This window comes from Gymnogyps californianus, chromosome 3 (assembly GCF_018139145.2).
Source record: "Gymnogyps californianus isolate 813 chromosome 3, ASM1813914v2, whole genome shotgun sequence".
Lineage (NCBI taxonomy): Eukaryota > Metazoa > Chordata > Aves > Accipitriformes > Cathartidae > Gymnogyps > Gymnogyps californianus.
In genome coordinates, this window is record NC_059473.1 from 19,371,946 (window position 1) to 19,392,890 (window position 20,945).

The window sequence follows — 20,945 nt, forward strand, 5'->3', positions numbered from 1 at the left end:
GCTGGAAAAACGTTGGGTTTTATAGAGGTAGTTTATTGATTAATTGTCTATGAAAGGCAATTAATGAAAACTTACTGAGGTAACTGTTACTGGCACTAGTTATTTACAGTTCTTTATTTTTGCACTTTTATTTATACTGAACAGTTTTCTTCATCCATCTCTTTCTCTCTCTCTCTCTTTTTTTTTTTTACTGCTGTTTTCATTAAAATAGGATTCCTTTTCCTCCTCTTCATCCTCATTGATTGATTTTATGGATGACGTAAGTCTTTGACTTTCAAACCAGTAAATCCCTCAATAACAGAGATCAGTTGATTGATTTGGAATATTCAAACATTAATGCAGTCAACTCAGAAAATCTGCAAGTGCAGTGGAAAACAGAATATTTCTATAATAGCATACTTACACCTATTTATGTAGATAGATGTTCAATTTTAAAGTAAACGTTTTTCTTTAGGTACAGGTGAAGAATTCTTAATTGCAAACAGTTTTTCTCATCGGGAGAAGCTGCTTTTGGGCCTTATCTACTGATATGGCCTGTAGAAAATGGTTCCAAAATCACTGGCACATTTATTTCGTTTAGTTCTATTGCTTCATATTATTACGTTCTCATTAGTTGTTTCCAAAAGTTTTCTGATAACTTCAGTGAAAATGGTTTCCTTGCATACAGTTAATTTCTGTTTGCTCAATGTCTCTTTTTTAGCCTATATTGTAAGAAGTAATTTTCATTATAACTGAAGTGAACTTACTACTTCTTATTGCCATCTGAGATGCTAGTTTTCTGTCAGGACAGCGTTTAAATATTTACCCTAGTTACTTGCATACTAAGGGAATTGAGTTAAAAGCTGAAAATTGACTGCATTATATTTCTTCCAGACTGAAGTAGTAGGCACATAAAAGTAAATAATAATAATAGTTTTAAAATCAAAGTATATACTATGCATCCATGGTAGAGAACCATCCATTACAACTCTGTAGGTATATTGTGTGTGTACATCTATGTGTGCTTGTATATATGTGTATACACATACACACATATTTATACATATGTATTTAAAATGGTATAATCCTATTTGCATTAAAATGTGATATAATTAATCTTATTCTAGAAATGTCTGCTGTGAAGGGTGTAACAAAGAGTGTAGTATGTGGGCGTATTCTAGTGATTGCATTTCCTTTCACAAACTGAAAGAATGCTTTTCTTCTAGATGCTTTTTTTCTGTATATCAGGTATATACCTTAGACAAAACGTGAAGGTACATCTGTGGTACTGTAGTAGAAGGTATTTGCCTGCATTTTTGTATAGCGTATAGAAAACTTTTCTTGCTGATATTGTTGGAATCTTCTTACATGAAAAAAGAGAGTACAGATTCCTGTCATGTTAAATCTACAATAAATAAATAATATTTATGTCCTTTATCTGGAGTAAAGAAGTGTTCTCTACATTGCCTGAGTATTAGGAACGCTTAGTTTGTATCAGCAGGTTCTTTCATAGAAAGTTACCTTTAAAAATATCTAATACTAAATGTGGCAGAGTAGCTGATAATGTTCTATTTTGCAAGGGGAAGCTTAGGACAGGAAAGTTTTACTGATTGCTATCTAGTTAGTTTTGAAGGACATCAGTACTTTATTCTGTATTTATTGTTGGTTGTTTTGGTTTTTTTTAAAGAAGGCAGCATATTTTTTTCACAAGCATTTTGACAAAATCACATTTTTTTAATCTGTGCAAGTGAATAGTTTTCAACTGTTGGCGTACATCCTTTAAGACATTCTTCTTGATTGGTCCACCCATATCAAATCTTTTCAGATACCCATCTTTTAGTCTTAGGTAAAACTCCAGGTATTAATGTGTATATTGTTGCATGTGGATGACTTACTACACGCAGAATCAAACTTCCCCTGTTAAGTCTTCAATCTGAGTCCAACAGGAGTCTTGTTTTCTCAGTTGCATTGGGCAAGAGTACATTTCTGGACTGACTGGCCAGGGGCTAACGTCTCCAACAGCAAGGCAGAATTCTTTCTCATCTGGCAAAACTGCAAAAGAGGAGAGCTGACTCTTCAAAGATAGGAAGAGTACCTTGCAGACAAATACAAGACTTGTTGAGCTACCTGTCTTTATTAGAAAGAGAAATAAAGCTGATGTCCACGTTAGTAGGTGAAACGTGGTATAATTAAGTTGTGCTTAAAGTCAGTTCTGCCTCTTTCATTTATTGGACAATTACTTGATTCATTCATAGAGAGATTCATAATATATAGCCTCTGAATTATCAAAATGAATGGTTATTTATGTTTTAGCTCATTGAGTTGGTTCAATATCAATGTATTAGGTGGACTTAAATGAAAATAAGAGTATTAAAAATCCCTCCCCACTGGATGTGACCTCCATTCCCTTTCCAATATCTCTATTTGACAGTAGTTACCTTGAAGGGCAGTGTTTCTTGCAGCATCTCAAGAAGAATTAATCTGTGCGCAGTCAAACCTCAGTAGTGTGTGGGTTCTTTATATTAAGACCAAGGAAGAATTAGAAGTCCTCAGGTCAGACTCATGCAGTGCTGCAATATTGCATGGCTTTCAGAAAAGCCTCTCCTGTAATCAAGAACCCAAAGTAAATACTACTAATGGCCCATATTGTTTCTTCAGCCTCTGTGCTTCATTGAGAAATGACAGAGTGAGTGTAAAATAATATGTGGTTGCAGTTACATAGCACTCTCTGCAAGATCTCTGTAGTCTATTTAACATATAGATGTGTAAGCAGCACTGAGTTTGGCCCACTGATTACGTTTGGAGTTTACTAGGGTGGGTATGTCTTGTGTGTCTGCCATCCAAATAATGTAATTGTTTATAGCACTCTGTGAATGACTGGAGTTAATTCTAATTTTTTCAATGAGGAAAATGATGGCTTTGCAATTTCTACTGGAGAGAAGTAAAAATAGATGTCCCACTGCCTCTGTAGCCTGCAGATGCTGAGCAAGAAAAGTCGTAGCTCACTGTTCAGATGAGTAGCAGTCGCTGTTGGTTCCAGGTGTCCCTCCTTGAAAAGATACTTGGTCAGGTTGGCAGAACTGGTGCCTAAATCCTCATAGCTGCAAAAGCCCACGCGTTCAGAAACGATCCTTGTGTCTCCTGTGCACACGGGAGGGTGCAAAGGGGAGTAGGAATGGGTTTTGCTGTCCCTGGTTTCTGATTTTGGTGGGGAGGGAAGTCACGCCCAGTGACCCTAATATACTAATTTCTAAATCTTTGCCGCTGTTTCTCCTGTGTGTTGCAGGCTGTCTCTCAGTAACGTCGTCTAGGTGTTAAGTCTCCTGTGTTCACTAGAAGTGTCTGATAATGGAAGTGTTGGGTTTTGGGTTTTTTGCCAGGTGGATCTTTGTGTATCTCACCAGCTACTAGAAGCAATCAACTTGTTTTATTTAAAGATGAGTTTGTGATTATTTAATAACAATAAAATGGAATCCCATTTTCCCTTGACAAAATTATTTTCCCCGCTTGCTAGAAAATACTGTTTTTCCCCTGTTATCAACACATTACGAATTAAAAATAGATTTCTTAAATCCTCCTGCAGTCTGTCCTCACATGCAGTCCCCGTGGGCTTTGGTTAGACTAAACAAATCTGAACTTTGTAAATAACCACAGAATAAATCATGTTCTGAATTCCCATTATTAAACAGAATAAGCCATAGTAGTGGGTGGTGAGAGCCCTGACTTTACCTGCACATTCATAATTAAGTTTAGAATAATTCTGGTTCTTAATGATACTTTAAATTGGACATACTGCGCCTCCAAGGGATTGCTTTATTCATCTTGTTCAAAGTACAGAGATGCTAGCTGCAAATTATTAGTGTAACGTAGTCTGCAGTTTCACTGCTATTGTCCAGTGTAAAACTACAGACTTATTTTTGATGTTTCTTCCCTCTTATTGCCTCAGAGTATCTTGTTTTAAAAATACTTGTAAAAATGAACATGTGTGTGTGTCTAAACACTACCTCTGGAGATAGAGAACAACGAATTCTGAGCTGATGTATGTGTCACTGTTTGGTTTTGTAACATATTCTCCTCCTTTCTTTGTTAAAGCGCTCTCCTTCCTGTATTCCAGCTAACAAAGGCAGACGTGTAAGAGGCTGTCTTACTCTATGTGGCCCTTTATTTTTTGCCTGTTGTGTACATGCCTTTGTTTAATGTATGGATTGTGTATTTACCTCACTGCATGTCTTGTGCTGCTGCTACCGTTTGCTGCTGCTGCTGTGCTTTTTGTTGTTTTACAACTGTGGGCTAAAAGCTTTTGGAGTATTTAATTTGGTAATCCTATGAGCAGAATATCGCAGTAACTGGAGAAGATGCTTTGGGGACTTTCTCATTTCAATATGAAAGTTCTTTGTGAAAGCTGATCAGGTAGATGCAGGTTGGGAAGATGAGCAAATGTCAAATGAAGGCCTGTTTATTTCCTTGCCCTTAGCAGAGGGCATGTGTTGAGTTACGGGAATTGCCTATATAAGGTGGAAGTTTGGCGTTTGGGAGGCATGTCATAGCAAATGGTAGAAAATATCACAGTACAGAGAGAAATAAATGGGAAGTGGGAAATTGAGTAAATTGGAGCATCAAGGAGGGCAGGAAAGTTCATACAAGGAAAACAGAGTTGGATGTGTTGTAGTCTGTTAAGCTGGAAAGCTCTATGGTGTTTCAAAAATCAAGGTGGATTTTTAAACGTGGTGTTATCAAAGCTTTGTCAGACTGAATTGGTACCAGGTATGCAATGTCCATTTTAAACTCATACTGCTACTTTCATTTCTTTTATACACATATGAAGATAGGAACAGGAAAGCATACAAAGCATTTATATTGAATATTCAATAAATAAGCAATAATGCCCAACAGCTCTAATAATGACCTTACCTATGCAGTTCAAAGCACACCGCTCAGTGTCTTAGGCAAGCTTACAGTAACTGCTTGTTTTTGTAAGCTGTGGCTCCAATTCAGAAGTTCATCTCTCCTTGAGATGTGTTTATACACTGGCCAGCTTTGGCTCAGACCTGCACAGGTGACCCCGTGTAGACAACTAGGCACAGTCCTGTGGAAGACGACAAGGCTATTACAATTTGATAGGAAATATTGAAATATGCTTTTGATAATCCAGTGGATTAGTTTAAAACTAATTTTAGTGGCGTTAATACGGTCCACGCAAGCTTTTGGTCATTGTTGAGTCAGGTTGCTTTCGTACTTAGTTCTTCTCATTAAAGCAAGGAACCTGGAGATGACTGCAGCAATACAGCTTAAGGCCCTGTTTCTGCAGTAAAGGTGGTGGTTAAATTCCCTTCAAATTCTTTAATGGTAGATCAGGTTCTGTGTGTTTTGCAGGCTTTTTATGTTCATAAGTAAAGTAAAAATACATTTGTTACTGGTTCAGCAGTTGTCTTCAACCACAAAGGCTTTGTAGCACATTCCAGAAAAGTTCCATCATTCATATCATGCTTGTACTAAATTTTTTAAGAGACACCATGAAAATTCTTTGGTATGCAGATGCTACTTTGAAAGGGAAAGCCTTTGGAGCATCTGGAAACATTTATGAAATGATAGATTAGATCTCTGAGTTTAACTTGCAGAAGAAAAGGAACGTCTGTTTCTTGCTATGAAAAATTCGCCTGTAGTTACTCATTGGGCTTATTTTTTAATAACACTTTTAAGTAGAAGGTAGAATTGTTCAAGGTTAAACAGTCTTTGAGTGGACTCCAAGTTATCACATGTTTAGACTTGATAAAAAAAAGTTTAAAATAATTGAAACAATGTTATGTGTCTGGGGATTTACTACTTAAAGGCATCAATGTTTCTAATACTGGATAAAGCTTCCAATTATTATTTGCTTCTGATAAATCTGAGCACAAAATGTTTGCTTTACTGCTAATTTTTACCTCGATGCTTGAAACACACGATCTATGTGTAGAAAACAGGTGTATCCCAGTGTGAGAATTTCCCGTTTTCATTACAGAAATACTTGCAGGCATCTTAATATGCCTAAGTTGATTAAGGTGATGAGCATTCTTCACCAGATAACTTTTTTTTTGAAGGCTATGGTAAAACTAGAAGCCATCAAATTTAACTCGCTACTATTTAAAAAAAAAAAAAGAAAAGAAAAAAAAAGAAAAAACAGCAACTGCACCTGTTCGCTACCATGACTGAGTTTCTGGAGAACAGGACTGTATATGCATGTATAAGATTGGCTTGGCAATATATTTTATTCCCAAAAAGCAGTAAATTTTGTGGAATTCTTAGTATGATGTCAATGGCAAATGAGATAAAAAACACTGGAATGTTCGAATGCTTTCTGTAAACGTTGCTGCATATTTTAGTTTGTGTGCAAGCTAGCCAAATCCTTAGCAATGGCGAACTGATGATAGCATTGCTCCAGAAAAGCCAGGCATGCAATGGAGCCTTCTGTAGGCCTCCAGCTTTTAGTTTTATTATTAGTGGAGAAAAGCATCTTCATCTTCCTATAATTTAAAAAAAAATATATAAACTTACATAGAAGACTTTGATGTGGAGATGTCTTATTTTCAAGGAAGAAGCCTGCATTCTCTGAGTTTTCAGTTGCACTGACAAAAGATGACTTGTTATCCAAGATACCTGGTTGTACCTATATGCCTTGTTGTTCAGTGTAGTTCTGTGTTGGGCTTAGTTTCATTGTATGTCAGGGACTAGGAGAATATTCCCCTGAAGAAACTGTATTCCTGGTAAGGATGTTTTTGTAGTTCAAATGGAGTACAAAAAACCCCTCAATTCTCTGTGAATATAACACTAACCTCAGGAAATATGTTGTTGCTCTGCCTTTTCTCCTTATTTTCTCCTAAATATGTTTGCAGTGATTTACATGGCTATATGGGAATTCACTTCTAACAAATCTCTAGTACCAGTGGACAAAACCCAGTAGCATTTAGAAAATATTCACCCTTTTAAAATGCTGAATTATAAGTCTCTTGAAGTGTTTATCGGGCCCCTGAACTAGCAGCTCTTATGCATGTGCTCACCTCTCAGCAGAAGCCTTGGCGTGTTCATATTCAATAATTTTCATTGAGTTTTTGTATTTTAATCAGGAAGTTGCTTAAAACTGAATTTTTATCCTGTCAGTTCTCTTTTAGGAATTCTACTGCTCCCATATCTTATTTTGGTAAGCGTTCAGAATTCTTTTTTGATGACGTCTTTGATTTATTTTTTTTGTTGTTTTTTTTCTCTTGAATTCTTCTCCTAGATTGATTCAGTTGAGAATTTTACATTGTCTAATACTCCATCACGGGATGAAGATAGCAAGTCTCACCTACATTCAAGATCAAGGTCTCCTTCTACAGCTAGTGAGATTGAACCAATTGAGGTACTTCAGTGTTGACAAATTCTGTCTTTTTTTTTAGGAGTAACAGTTTCACTCATATAAAAATTAATATTGCAAATCCTTTTGTTTAGAATGAAGCTCACTCCTCTGCAGCGAGACTATTTAAAACCTTGTTAATAGCCTTCTGCACTAGTGATGAACTGTATTTTGGGGAATGTTGCATTTTCTTTCACATATGGTTAATTGATTAGGGATGGGAACTATGTTGAATCAATTATTAGATCCAGTTTCTCTTCATAACATATCCTCAGTCATGAATATTTAAGGAATGTTGGCACAAAGTTAATGTTATACTGTAGTTTGTAAGAGCGTGCTTTGGAGTCCTGCTCAAAGTCTTGTCAATACGAAATATTAGCCAGGCTCTGCAACTATAATAATGTATCCCCTTTCCCTGTTAAAAAAATTAATTCTCTGATTATTTTACATTAGAGAAGATTCAATCAAATGTTTAAGATAATACAAAGTTATTTTTGACATTTAGGAGATGAATCTTACACATCTCTCTGCTGAGAAATAAGATTTGGTTTTCTGAGTCCTTTCCTGTGTTAATCAGTTTGGTTTCATTGCTTATATGTTTGGGGATGGGATGGGTGGGACTTTGTAGTCTTTTTACTTTATTCAAGCTATCTTTGTTAGTGTGTATTTGATGTCTTATTGATCCTTTGGGGACTATGTTCAGGTTACAGATCATCCTCCCCGTTCAATTCACACACCAACCATTAGGACAGCATATGTTGGATCGGGACTCTCTGCACCAAAGGTATTCAGTCAAGCGTTCACACTTTTTATATACTAAGGGGGAAAATATCACTCCTGGGCAACACCTTCAGGAGAACTGTTTGTCACCGTAATCTTACCAGAACTGCCCAGAAGGGTTGTTTATATGCAAGCTGGTTGCTTTCTAAAATTTAAAACCCCTCATTCTTACATTATGTGGTGTGACAAGTTGTACTAGGCATTCCACTGTAGCAGCACACAGGCATTTGATTACAGGAAAAACAGTAGTTTGGATGTTAGAAAGAGGTAAATGAACCAGAACATGAAGAAAGGAAGAGAGACTTCCTAGAAAGAGAGTGTTTTCTGGCATGTGTCTGACCAACCTGCCTCTATTCTCTGCATACAATGAAACTGATGTCACTGTGGGCCAGTCTCAGATTAGCACATCTGTGTGCTAATAGGTGCTTATTTTTGAGAAAAGGCAGAGAGTAAGCCTAAAATGAAACCGTAGATTTGCATTTTTTATAAGCAATGTAAAGTGAGCACTACAGCCAGCACTGCAGCACTGGGCTGGGAGAAGGAATTCCAGTTTTTCTGTCTTCGGGCTTTTTACTTGCATAAATACTGATTTTACATCAGTTGTTGAAATTATTTTGCTGTTGGCCAGATAAGCCAGTCAGTGTATGCTAATTCACAGTGAATTGTGTATATTCAAGCAAATGAGGAACAAGATACAAGCTATTAAAGGAAAAATTTTCTCGTAAAAGTTTCAGAAGTGCCTCAATGGCTTAGGAATCTTCTGTATATTTAAAAAGACAGTTTTTCTGCAACTAATCAATGAAGTAAGTAAGTCTTTCTAATAGATCTGTTTCTCTGCTTTGATAAATTGCAAAATAGCGCAAGACTTCATTTGTGTAAAGGAAAGCTAAAAAGTTTGAGCAGACAGTGTTCTCTTGGCAACATCTTAGTAGATCAATTAAAAAAATACTGTAAGTGCACTTGGAATCATGTGAAATACTGTGCACATCATTTCATTTTTGCAAATATTTTGCTCAGTAAGTAATGATTGGCTTTTTAATTTATTTTGTTCCCTAAAGAACCTTCTTACTTTATGATTGCATCAGTTTTTAAAGATAAGTATTGTTTCCCTGCAAGTTTCAAAACAAGACATCCATCTGTAGACAGAAAGCTTCCATTGTAACAGTAAAACTGTCATTAAATATGGATTAAGTTTGAGCCCTTAGCTGTGATATCTTTTGCTGTGAAAAACAGGAAAGTGAGTAAAATTTTAATATACCTACTCATTAGAGTAGTCTGCAAAATTGTCTTATTTTAGACCATGTACATTATCCAGGTTGTTTGGACAGCCTTTGCATTCACCCTATGCTGTATCCTTTCTCCACCTACCAGTTGTTACTTCGCTAGGAGTTTTTTTAGAAAAGCAAAGCAGCGTCCACATTACGTAGTCATTTAGCCTTGATATCATAGCGTCAGCACTGCCATCCTTGAGGGGAGAGAGAGAGAGAATTAAAACACTTAAGTGGTCTGTGTTCCCAAGAACTAACAAGAAGAGGAGCCCTTTCAAAATCAACTTCATCTATACTCTTGCTTTTAAATTGGGCATTCTGAAATTGCCTGTGCCTGACACTATAAAACTGAACTCTGTCATGCTTTCTGGCATAAAAATTAGAATTTTGAAAAAGTCTGATATTTTTCTTTGAACTAAGGCAATACTCCTTACAGAGGAGCATTGAATTTGCAGCTTAGAAAAATATTGTGGTGGGTTGACCTTGGCTGGCCGCCAGGTGCCCACCAAGCACATACATACACACATTCAACTTCTAGAGTGTAATGGAATAATTTTGGCAACTTTCCTATCTGCAATGGAAGCAAACTCATGTTCTGAGACAAGGTCCAGTTTCCATGGTTTCATTTACAGAGGATGGTTTAAATTATCAATAACAAGCACTGATAAGGAATTTTTTTCAGCCCATGTTAGGAGCTCAGATCTCATTTCAGCAAACACAGATAAGCTACGTTTTTAAATGCACCTATGCACTCTTATGTCTGTGAAGAAAATAACTGTTCTTCAGAAGTGTTGCAGGTATTAACATCCTTATCTGCTTGTTTCACAGCCTAAAGCCCACCAGTTTGTAGTGAAATCATTTAATACACCAACAAAATGCAATCAATGCACATCTCTGATGGTTGGTTTGATACGACAGGGCTGTACTTGTGAAGGTAAGCACTTGTGAAAGCAGGAGGTGTGATCTGAAGTTCTTACATATGCAAATTGCACAGTAAATGTTGTAGTGTGATAATGCAGGAGTCTTCTGTTTATATTTTGAATAACAGAATATATTCTCATGCTTCAGTCTTTTAACATAGAAGCCAAACACTGTGAACATCTTACGTAACAGATTACCTAGTTATCTGGGGACATACTTACTCCAGTTGGTGGTAGAAGAGCTTAGTTCGGTTTTCTTAAAATAGCAATAAAAGGCCACAGTCAGTGGTCAAGTATGCTGACAGCAGCTTTGCTTTCTGACTCAGGGCAAAATGTAAGACAGCTTTGCCATTCAGTACCAGTTTTGCTTCCTTCCAGGACTAATTTATTCTAGGTTTGTATGTACACAGAATGACACTCATCATTTAGAGGAGCTTCCAGCTTTTTGTTTACTAGTAGAGTTAGGCCTAGAGGAAATCATAGAGGTTATCTCAGTATGAGCTTCTGATTAGGCTCTTTCTTTCCTTGATGAAACCAGACTGTGTATCCATACACCTCTGAAAATAAGAAAATCAGAATTTAGGGCAGATAAAAGCATGAACTGCTGCTGTGTGCAGACTTACATTTCTGTCCCGGTATAGCAATGTTCAGTGAAACTACTCAGTTGTTGGTCAAAAAAAGAGAGGATTCCTTTATAAATGTCATTGTCATTATCATAGCTTTTGCCTTGCACAAGAAATAATCATCAAATCTTTTTGTTTCTTGCCCTCACAAGTCTGTGGATTCTCTTGCCACGTGACCTGTGCAGACAAGGCTCCTGCGGTATGTCCAATCCCTCCCGAACAGACTAAGGGACCTTTGGGAATAGATCCGCAGAAAGGCATAGGAACAGCTTATGAAGGACATGTCCGAGTAAGTATCAGGTAGCTGCATTTGGGGCACTTACATTAAATTTGTTGTTTTCCAGAGCTGGAATTAAACTCTAATTGGGGCATTCGGGGGGATGGATTCAATTATACCTTAAGGTAACAGTTTGGAAACTAAGACCTAAATTTTCACAAGGCAACTCTTAGCTTTTTCAACAGTAATTCTCTCTCCATCGCTGTTGGCCATTGTGCTTTGAGTTGGTCTTGAATAGTCCATCTCTAGAGATCAGATCATCTTCCAGGGCCTGTGAGTTTTTGAGTCTTTCTGTTGACACTAGTACTGTGTAGGGTCATTGGTGTGGATACTTGTACATAAATACTAAGAAGATTACTCGACATAGTTTTGGCCATGTTCCTGTTGACCAACTAGAGATGGGTTTCTTTCTCTATATTTGTTAATATAGCTTTGAATGAGTTTGTAAAATAAGAGAAAAGAATCTGTGGTGCTATTAATTTTTTAAATAATATATTGTGGTGTCTGTGTGGCTGTGTTTGATGCTCTTACTGCACCTGTGCTACTGCTTATGTTGCTTAATGTTATCACTGAATAAAAGTTCATCAGCCTAGATGAGAGAATTGATTTTTGTACAAGATGTTTGTTTGATTTTTGATTGCATGCCAACTTACAGAGAGTTGATAAGAATTTATTTTGCTACAGGTACCAAAACCAGCTGGAGTAAAGAAAGGTTGGCAGAGAGCGCTGGCAGTGATCTGTGATTTTAAACTCTTCCTATATGATGTAGCAGAAGGAAAAGCATCCCAGCCCAGCGTGATAGTGAGTCTGGTCATAGACATGAGGTAAGCTGTTTGGTGCTGAGTGGGAGCTTTTCAGAGGCACTGGGAGGTTTTTTTCTGCTTTTCCTTTTTGTGAAATCAGTAAGCAAGCTCCAGAGCTTTTATGAAACACTGTAATCCATGTTGGGAGCCTCTAATTTTCTGGAAAAAAGCAGTATTTGCAGTTAGCCTGAACTATGCTTGTGTGTTCTTATGTGGCAATTTAAACTTCCATTACTACATGATGTGCCAAAATGCATCTGTTCAGCTGTGTAGAAGATCTGGAATGAATAAAGAAGAAAAACACATTCTTTTGGGGTTGAAGAGAGTTTTGAAAGACAGATAAAACTTTGTTATAGGATAAAACTAATACAGTTTTTGATTGAGAAGGGCTAAATAGTTTGTTCCCACTGTCTTCAATATTACTGAAATACTACCAACTTCACTGAAGGCTGAGAACATTTAACATACCAACTAAGTAAAGCTTGTCTCTGAACTAGGTTAGTTTATCCAGGAAGTCTCAGACAGCTGTAGCTGTATAGCCTCTAGTGAGTTTGGATTTTTATGAAAGAGTTGGAGAGGTGTTCTTGGTCCAGGCTTATTTTTTAAGTTTGATTATTTTTATTTTCTTTTAAAAAGGTTTTAATTTAAACAGACAAAAACCAGATACTCTGAATAGATTTATCTCCATCAACATTTACCAGGAATTACTTACGCAACATTGCATTTGTGAGTTTCAGCTGCAGATAAAGAGGAAAGGGTAATTTTAAAAATTAGATCTCAGTACTGTCTTATTGTGTCCCTCACAAAACAAGGCTCTTGGGTCTATGGAAATAAAACTAAAAAACAAACATACAGATTTTAGTCTTTAACTCTTTTTCAATTATGTTTGTGGTCTCCATAAGGGATGAAGAATTCTCAGTGAGTTCTGTCTTGGCCTCAGATGTGATCCATGCAAATCGAAAAGATATTCCCTGTATCTTTAGGGTAAGTATTATGTCTTGAACCTAGTAACGCAGAAGTAAAGGGTTTCACAGTGTGGTGTACGGTGTGCATTCACTGACAGCTTGCTAGTATTTTATTTCCTTTGCAAGTTCTGGCTGTGTGGTATCCATGGCAGCAGCAGCAATGCGTAAGGATCTGTACATACATCATTTTCATGGTAAAAATAGCACTGGTACATTTAGACAAGCTCTCATCTCCCCTTTACGTGGGTTTTATTTTTTTAACCTTCACAATAAGACGTACTTTTCTCAACCTCCTGTTAGTCATTTGGAATTCTTCTGTTCTTCATGACCACCTACATTTTCATTTCCTAAAGCTACCTTCTGCTTCTCAATTTAATTTGTTGTGTTATTCCTGAAGCCTTTATTTTATGTGTTTTCTTTGTATATGTGCATTTGATCTCTGAAAACTCCTGTTCATCAGGTAGTCAGTATAGAAGTCTGGTGTAAAATGCTCATCAAAATTTTTGTCTGGTATCAGGATTTTGTGATCATTGGCTTTTTCTAATATTCTTCTTATTTTTGCTACATATTCTATTGAAGCGCTGACCTCAATGATATATCTTTGGTGTCTTATTAATTCCCCTATCATTTCTTTACTATACCATTGTATTTCACTCCTTGTTTCTCTGGCTTTCAGACTGTTCATCACTCCGCATGCTGAGAGGAGATAAACCTACAAAAGGGGCTTTCATTTTTATCTGTAGTAGCTGTACCAAATCCATGAAAAGGATCATAGATCATTCTTCCATAAAGACCATTCCTATTGCATTAAATTATTAATGAAAACTATTGGTCTTAAAAAAACCCCACAGAATACTTTGTAAGAAATGCTTTTCATTATAAAATTGCTTTGAGAAACAATTGACTACCTTATTTAGGGCAGACATTTCTGAATTATAGAATAAATACAAGTGCCTTTAGAATAAAGCCAAAGTTTTCTCTGTTCTTTGCTGAGTTATTCACATCTACAGGTTTTTCTGCTGTGGGTTCTTGATTGAGATAGAGTGTTTTCTATTAACTAAGGCTAAATTTTTGCATTCTTAGTTCAGACAGCTAATTAAAAGGGCACTTACAGGCATCTGATACCCTTGTAAAAATGATCACGATGAAATTTTTTATCACTTATGACTTAAAATATATATTTTAAAATTTTCCAGGTTACAGCTTCCCAGCTCTCTGCATCCAGTAATAAGTGTTCAATCCTGATTCTAGCAGACGGTGAGAATGAAAAAAGCAAGTGGGTAGGAGTGCTGAATGAATTGCATAGGATCTTGAAGAAGAACAAACTCAAAGACCGCTCAGTCTATGTTCCCAAAGAAGCTTATGACAGCACCTTACCCCTCATCAAAACAACACAGTCAGCAGCAATCATAGGTATGAAATGAATAAGAAGAAAGCTCTAAGAAAAACGGGTGTGATAAAAGCATGCTTTTTTTGCAAAGAACGTGTTAAATGGCGTTATCTACTGAATAGAGAGTAATATGTAGTGTTTTTATCCCATATGGAAATGTGTATGGGTTTAAGAGAGAAGTGCAATTCACTACCCAGTACTTTTGTCAGATCTTTCAGAATATTCCCCCTATTCACACATATTCATAATTATGAATAATTTTTACTGAGAATTGGACATTACTCTTTTGTTATTCTGTAAACATAATTCCTTAACTGGGCAAAATTAGGACTATAGAATAGATGTAAACCACTGACTTTACAAAATCTGCTTGTGGGACCAGAGAAAAAAACGTAAAAGCAGAGAATAAATTTAGTCATTTTAAATGTTACTGCGTAAAATATGTTAAACTCTGATTATTTAAATTATTTAAATACAATATTATAGTTATTTCAAAGTCAGTAGTACACTTAAGTGCTCTGAATGGTTTGTTAAAAATGATGTTTCTTGCTGTTACTTCTACTAAGAGGAGAAATGCAAAAAGACTTATTTTTTCAGAAATTTGAAAGACTGGGAGGTTACCAGGTTTTTTTGTTACATGAATGTGTTGGGTTTGGCTTTATATTTGTTTATTTCAAGATATGAAAAAACTGTCTCTGTTAATCAGAATTATCACTATTGTTGAAGAAGTATTTCCAAAGAAAAATAACCTTTTTTCTTTCTTAATGTCATAGACCATGAAAGAATAGCTCTGGGGAATGAAGAAGGGTTATTTGTTGTGCATGTCACCAAAGATGGTAAGAGACTAGGAACTGGTAATAATTTCCCTAATACTAAATAATCAGAAGGTGACTTTGTAACCTTTTTTCTTGTCAATATCCCTGATTTCATTTTTCTCGATTTACTACATTATCAGCTGGACAACCCCATGTGAGAGCTGATAATCAAGAAGATGTTCTGTGTGCTTTCTCTTTTGAGTATCCTGTCCAGTAACAAACATCCAGCATCTGGAATGCAGTGGAAGGTTTTCTTCCCTTGTTTGAAGCAGGCTCAATACTGAATTCAGACCAGGTTGCTCAGGACTTTGTCCAGTCGAGTCTTGAAAATCCCCAAGGACGGAGGTTCCACAATCTCTCTGGACTGCCTGTTGCAAATTATTCTCACAATGAAACATTTTCTTTGTATATCCAGTAGGAACCTCCTTCATTTCCATTTGTGACTATTGTCTCCTCTTCTCCTGCTGTGCACCTCAGTAAGGAGCCTGGCTTGATCCTTTCTGTAACCTTCTCCTTGGTATTGGAAATGAAAACTTATGTTCAGTGTTGTAAAGAGATGTAATGACAGATGTCCAAGCTAATTCAACAAGCAATGTGTTTAATTGTGTGTTTCAGTTCTTTGGGGGTTTTCCTTTATTCAGTAGTTTTGTGGCTATAAACTGTTTTTGAAATGAATACTGAAATAATACAGTGGTTGTTATTGCATCAGATCTGCTCCTCCCTTTTTCTGATGAGGAAAAGCCAAAGGTCTATCCAGCATTACCACATCTGGTATTATTAAAATACAAGTTTTGATTCTGTACTTTTTAATATTGCAAGGAAGCAATAAAGGGGATTTCTTGGGTTTCCTTCATAATTTATCTTTACAAATACATATGTTATAATCAACTCACACTTCAACGTTATTTACTTGAATCTGGGGGTTTTTGTTTTGGTTTTTTTTAGAGATTATCCGTGTTGGTGACAATAAGAAGGTTCATCAGATTGAGCTTATCCCAAATGAACAGCTCATTGCAGTAATCTCAGGACGAAACCGTCATGTGCGGCTTTTCCCTATGGCTGCCCTGGATGGAAGGGAGACTGAGTTTTATAAGCTGGCAGAGACAAAAGGCTGTCAGTCAATAGTTTCTGGACATGTGCGCCACGGAGCTCTTACCTGCCTGTGCGTAGCTATGAAAAGGCAGGTCCTCTGTTATGAACTAAATCAGAGTAAGACACGTCACAAAAAGATCAAGGAGATCCAAGTCCAGGGGAATGTCCAGTGGATGTCAATCTTCAGTGACCGTCTTTGTGTGGGCTACCAGTCAGGTTTCTTAAAATACCCCCTTCACGGAGAAGGCAGCCCATACAGTCTGCTCCATCCAGATGACCACACACTATCATTTGTCTCACAGCAGCCAACTGATGCCATCTGTGCAGTCGAAATCTCAAATAAAGAATACCTGCTGTGTTTTAGCAGCGTAGGGGTTTACGTTGACTGCCAGGGCCGAAGATCTAGACAACAAGAATTGATGTGGCCCGCAACTCCATCTTCTTGCTGTAAGTTGCTGTGTGTGTCAGTGTACTTGCTATTATACATTGAAGTGATCACTGCTTATATTAATATCCGCAGAAAGTGAAGTTCAAGGATAATTACCTGACAGATAAATGAATGCTCTCAGCTTCTGTCAGCATTTTTAATCTAGTCAGAGGGTTAATCCTGATCTCACCTATGCTAGTTTTGACAACTCTGTCACTGACCTATACTGCTGTAACACAAAGAGGAATCAAGGGTCAGGATTTCTAACTCTGGTGTCCAATTTCTAAACACATGGCCTGATCTCTAAAACAGCTGAAAGCCTCAGGTCCTACAGAGGCTAATGGGATCTTTATGCATTCGCTACCACTGATACTGGACTGTTGTTACTTAAAGTCTTAAAGTTTGATTGTACTTTGGCTCAGCATTGTGATTCAAGCTTTCTTGATGTTCGGAGTCATCAGGATCTGGTAGTTTGACTTGCTTTTCTCTAATGGTGTTTATTCCTGCATACTGTTTTTTTTTCTTTTCTTTCCTTACTCCTTCATTCTCTCTTCCTCAGCAGTTTTTGTTGACACTCTTCTCATTCATCTCCTCTCTTTGCTTTTTTTACAAAATCAGTTTTTAAGTTTTTCCCCTTCTGTCTCCCTCTTCTCTTCCAAAATTCAATGTATGGCAGGCAGCATAGAAAATATATTTCATAACCTTAAGGGAAAAATACTGTAATTTTTCAAGATTTCTGTTTCCAGCAAGAACTGTTAAACCTTTATTGCATGTTTTTTGAAAGCTGGGGCTTTATCTTTGCGACAGTTGGAGGAAAAAAAAACCTGCAATGCCTATCTTCTTCTTTTTAATGTCTTCCTGAATACAGATAAAGATTAGCCAAATTTGTCCTCAGAGTATGTGTGAATGAACCTAGTCTTATCTTGTTTTGTAAAATAGTCTGCCTTCTTACCTCGCTGTGACAGCAGTACAGTCACACTGCAGAGCAGAGGAATGTTTCACCTTGTTTGAGTGAAGCCCCTTCTGAATGTGGAAGGAGCAACTTTTACAGGCTGTATGTCACTTCTGGTTTTCAAGCAAGAGTGTGATTATTACAATGGACTCAGAGAATGAATGAATCAAAATAACAGATTTTGCGATAGATTGAAAAACAGGTATTTTCACATGTAGTTCATCTATACTCGTCATTGATATTTGTGAAGGTTTTTTGATTGCCTTAAATGAAGTGACTTGATGTTATTCCAATTCAGAATGGAGGTATATTTTATAGCAAAAACTGTTGCATTTAAACACAAATTGGATGCTCTTGTTAGTCTTGGCAGACCATGGCAGTCTTGTTGCCGACATGGAAATACTGAATTCTCCTTTAGAAGTGGTCCCAGTGGAAAAAATTTCGTACTGGGGAAATGTGCCAGATAAGTAGCACAAGAATTCTCTTTACAATCCAGAAAATAAGAAAAGAGAATTAAAGCTAGAAGGAAACATGAAGATTTTTATGACTGTGTCATGGTGCTTAGTTCCAACTGATGTTCATTTACTACATAGTCCAACGACTAAGAGCTCAGTTCATTCAAATGACAGTTATTAAATAACAACAATATATTTTCCTACCACATCATTTACAAAATACAAGCTCTTAAAAATAGGGCTTCTAGAAGAAAAAAAACTTTGAACCACATCAGTGTTTGGCAGAGTAAACTAATCCCTTGTAGTTCAAAAAGTAGGTTGGTTCTGCAAAGTTAAAAGAAAAGTCGTGGAGGTTTTAAGTTTTTTGGTGGTGCTGGTTTGTCTTCAGAATAAATTTCTTGGTAATTTTTGAGTTAAAACACATTTTGCAAAGATTGTTGTTGGATTGTGCGTGTTTTGTATTTTGTTTTTTTTTAATAAATATGGTTAAACCATAAGAAATTGTATATTTTGAGCCCTGTGTAAAAGCACATGACACTATACCTAATCATTCCCTCTCAGGTTACAATGCACCATACCTCTCTGTGTACAGTGAAAATGCAATTGACATCTTCGACGTGAACTCCATGGAGTGGATTCAGACTATTCCTCTCAAAAAGGTAACTTGCTGTTTCGCTATCAGTTAAGAATATGTCTAGACTCCATATTGCTTTGCTACAGTCATAATGGGTTTTTTTAAGCACATTAGAAGCCCTCCTTAAAACTGCTTGTTTAAACGTAATTGAACTAAAAGAAGAGCTACTGCAAAGAAACTAGTGCTTTTTGTTCGAAATATATGAAATGTATTTTGCATGTGGTTTCACTGTTTTAGATAAATGGTCAATCTGGAGCATATGAGTGTGTTACACTTACTGATATTATTGTAGAGAGCAGTTTCTTGGTATTAATTGCATATGGCTTCATTGGGACTGATTGCATCTATGTTAGTGCCAAAAGATGGTGGATGTTAAGATAATTAAACAGGCCTTCAAAAATCTATCTTCTGCTGCTTGAGAACATTGTAGACAGATAGGGTTAGAACATTTTGGTTCAAGCAGTACAGATATTAAAACCAGGATGATGACAGGTTTGGATCACGTATCAAAAGGAAGAAGTTTTTGAAAACTGACACTTCCTTGGTATTTAGGAGGTGTTTTCTCAGCTGTATTTGGAAAGAAAAAAGAAAAGTGGGGTTTTTTTCCCATAGTTTAGACTGACTTCAACTTTGTATTAGCGTCACCATAATTCCTTTACTGGCATTCCAATGATATAGAACTACAAGAAATTGCCCTTGTGGTCTTGTGTTAGTCATTCAGTCTCTCTGCATATCAATTTCCCACATGTCAGATGCAGACCAGGATATTATGGCAATGCTGTAAGGATAAATAATGCAAAGATCAAGGTGCTCAGCTATTAACCGTCTTAAGGAGAGAAGAAGAATCTGGCCTTTTAGAGGAAATTTCCTCTACTCTTTCTGATGTCCAAACTTTGCGTTATTAAGCAGTTGGAGCATTTTTTTCCTACACAGCAGAATGTGATTTAGTACTTTGATTAATATTTGGCTCAAGACTGCCCATTTAATGAATGAAGCTACTTTCAACAAACAAGAATTACTACTACATCTAGGAGACTCAAAAATCGCAATTTATTATGAAGAGTTGGTTTCTGACACAATTTGCAGACTTGGAGAGTGGAATGCTTCTTTCATTTTGAAGCTGGAAATCACAAATACCAGTAGGTTTTAGCAATCTGTATATACTCTTATCAAGTTGCAAAGTGTAATTGTGACGTGATACTAACAAAAAATAAAAGCACAGCTTATTGCTTTGTGCATCTAATAGGCAAAATTGAATTGTTATATGAAGTAGACTTCTAACAGAACTATTTATTTAAATGCTGGGAGGAATGGTGTTAAGCCTATGTCTTTAAGTTGAATTTTAGGAAACTCCCTATGTACTCATTCTCCAAACAGAAGTTTAAAATCTAAAATTGGTTTTAACTCTGCTTTGTGGCTTTAATGACTCAATTGTTATTCTTAAGAGCAGGCATGTGTTACTGGAGATAGGAGACACTGCTCCCTCCAGCCTGCAGTTCTTCTGTGGAGCAGGCTTTGCTCTGGCCAGTTACGCTGTTCTGCTCCCTGGCTGGCTTTATAACAGTGCTCCTTTTACAGAGGTTTATAATGCACCTTGGAGCTTTCAGAATAAGATGCACTATATAAATGTGAGTTATTACTATTACAAGGACTGATTTTCCTTGTTTCAGGTACGACCCTTGAATACAGAAGGATCACTAAACCTTTTAGGCCTGGAGACAGTTAGATTAATATATTTCAAAAACAAAATGGCAGGTAAGTAAAGAGAAGCCAATTTTCAGCATGCAAATTTTTGTTTAGAAAGAGCATTTTTCTTTGGCCTGGATCTGTGCATTGTAGAAAGTGATCTCAAACGTATGTGTGCTTGTTAATTTGGGAGAAAGCCAAAGCTTATAGATTCCACAGTGATTGCAATGATGTCTGCTAGGCAGCTACTCTGAACTTTTTTTTCCCTTTTGAATATTCAATGAAGACTGGAAATAGAAAATAGAATGACTAGACGCTGCCTCCAAATCTGGGATCACCTGCCAGAACGCTATCTAAAAATGGCTGCACAATTAAAGACTTTAATAGTGATCTTGGCAGTACTAGATTAAAATTAATATTATAGTTAACCTAAACAAACCTTTCCCAAGGATCAGAAAGTAATATAATATTCTGTATTCATAACTTGTTATTAGGACCACATATGAT

The 20,945-nt window shown here is 36.6% G+C and overlaps 1 protein-coding gene across 3 annotated transcripts in view; it reads left to right on the top strand.

The window, feature by feature from the left end:
- The window catches only part of CDC42BPA (CDC42 binding protein kinase alpha), a 189,013-nt gene that overhangs the window by 146,391 nt on the left and 21,677 nt on the right, over window positions 1-20,945 (top strand). For 2 of the 3 annotated variants that reach the window (XM_050895161.1, XM_050895162.1), the window contains 11 exons: window positions 7,238-7,357; window positions 8,055-8,135; window positions 10,228-10,333; window positions 11,095-11,231; window positions 11,904-12,043; window positions 12,925-13,006; window positions 14,184-14,400; window positions 15,151-15,213; window positions 16,138-16,731; window positions 18,680-18,777; window positions 20,423-20,507. In XM_050895161.1, the coding sequence (XP_050751118.1) occupies window positions 7,238-7,357; window positions 8,055-8,135; window positions 10,228-10,333; window positions 11,095-11,231; window positions 11,904-12,043; window positions 12,925-13,006; window positions 14,184-14,400; window positions 15,151-15,213; window positions 16,138-16,731; window positions 18,680-18,777; window positions 20,423-20,507 (1,723 nt within the window). Of the gene's footprint in view, window positions 1-211; window positions 260-4,071; window positions 4,111-7,237; window positions 7,358-8,054; window positions 8,136-10,227; window positions 10,334-11,094; window positions 11,232-11,903; window positions 12,044-12,924; window positions 13,007-14,183; window positions 14,401-15,150; window positions 15,214-16,137; window positions 16,732-18,679; window positions 18,778-20,422; window positions 20,508-20,945 lie in introns of all 3 variants that reach the window. The other variant, XM_050895160.1, reaches the window with a different exon arrangement.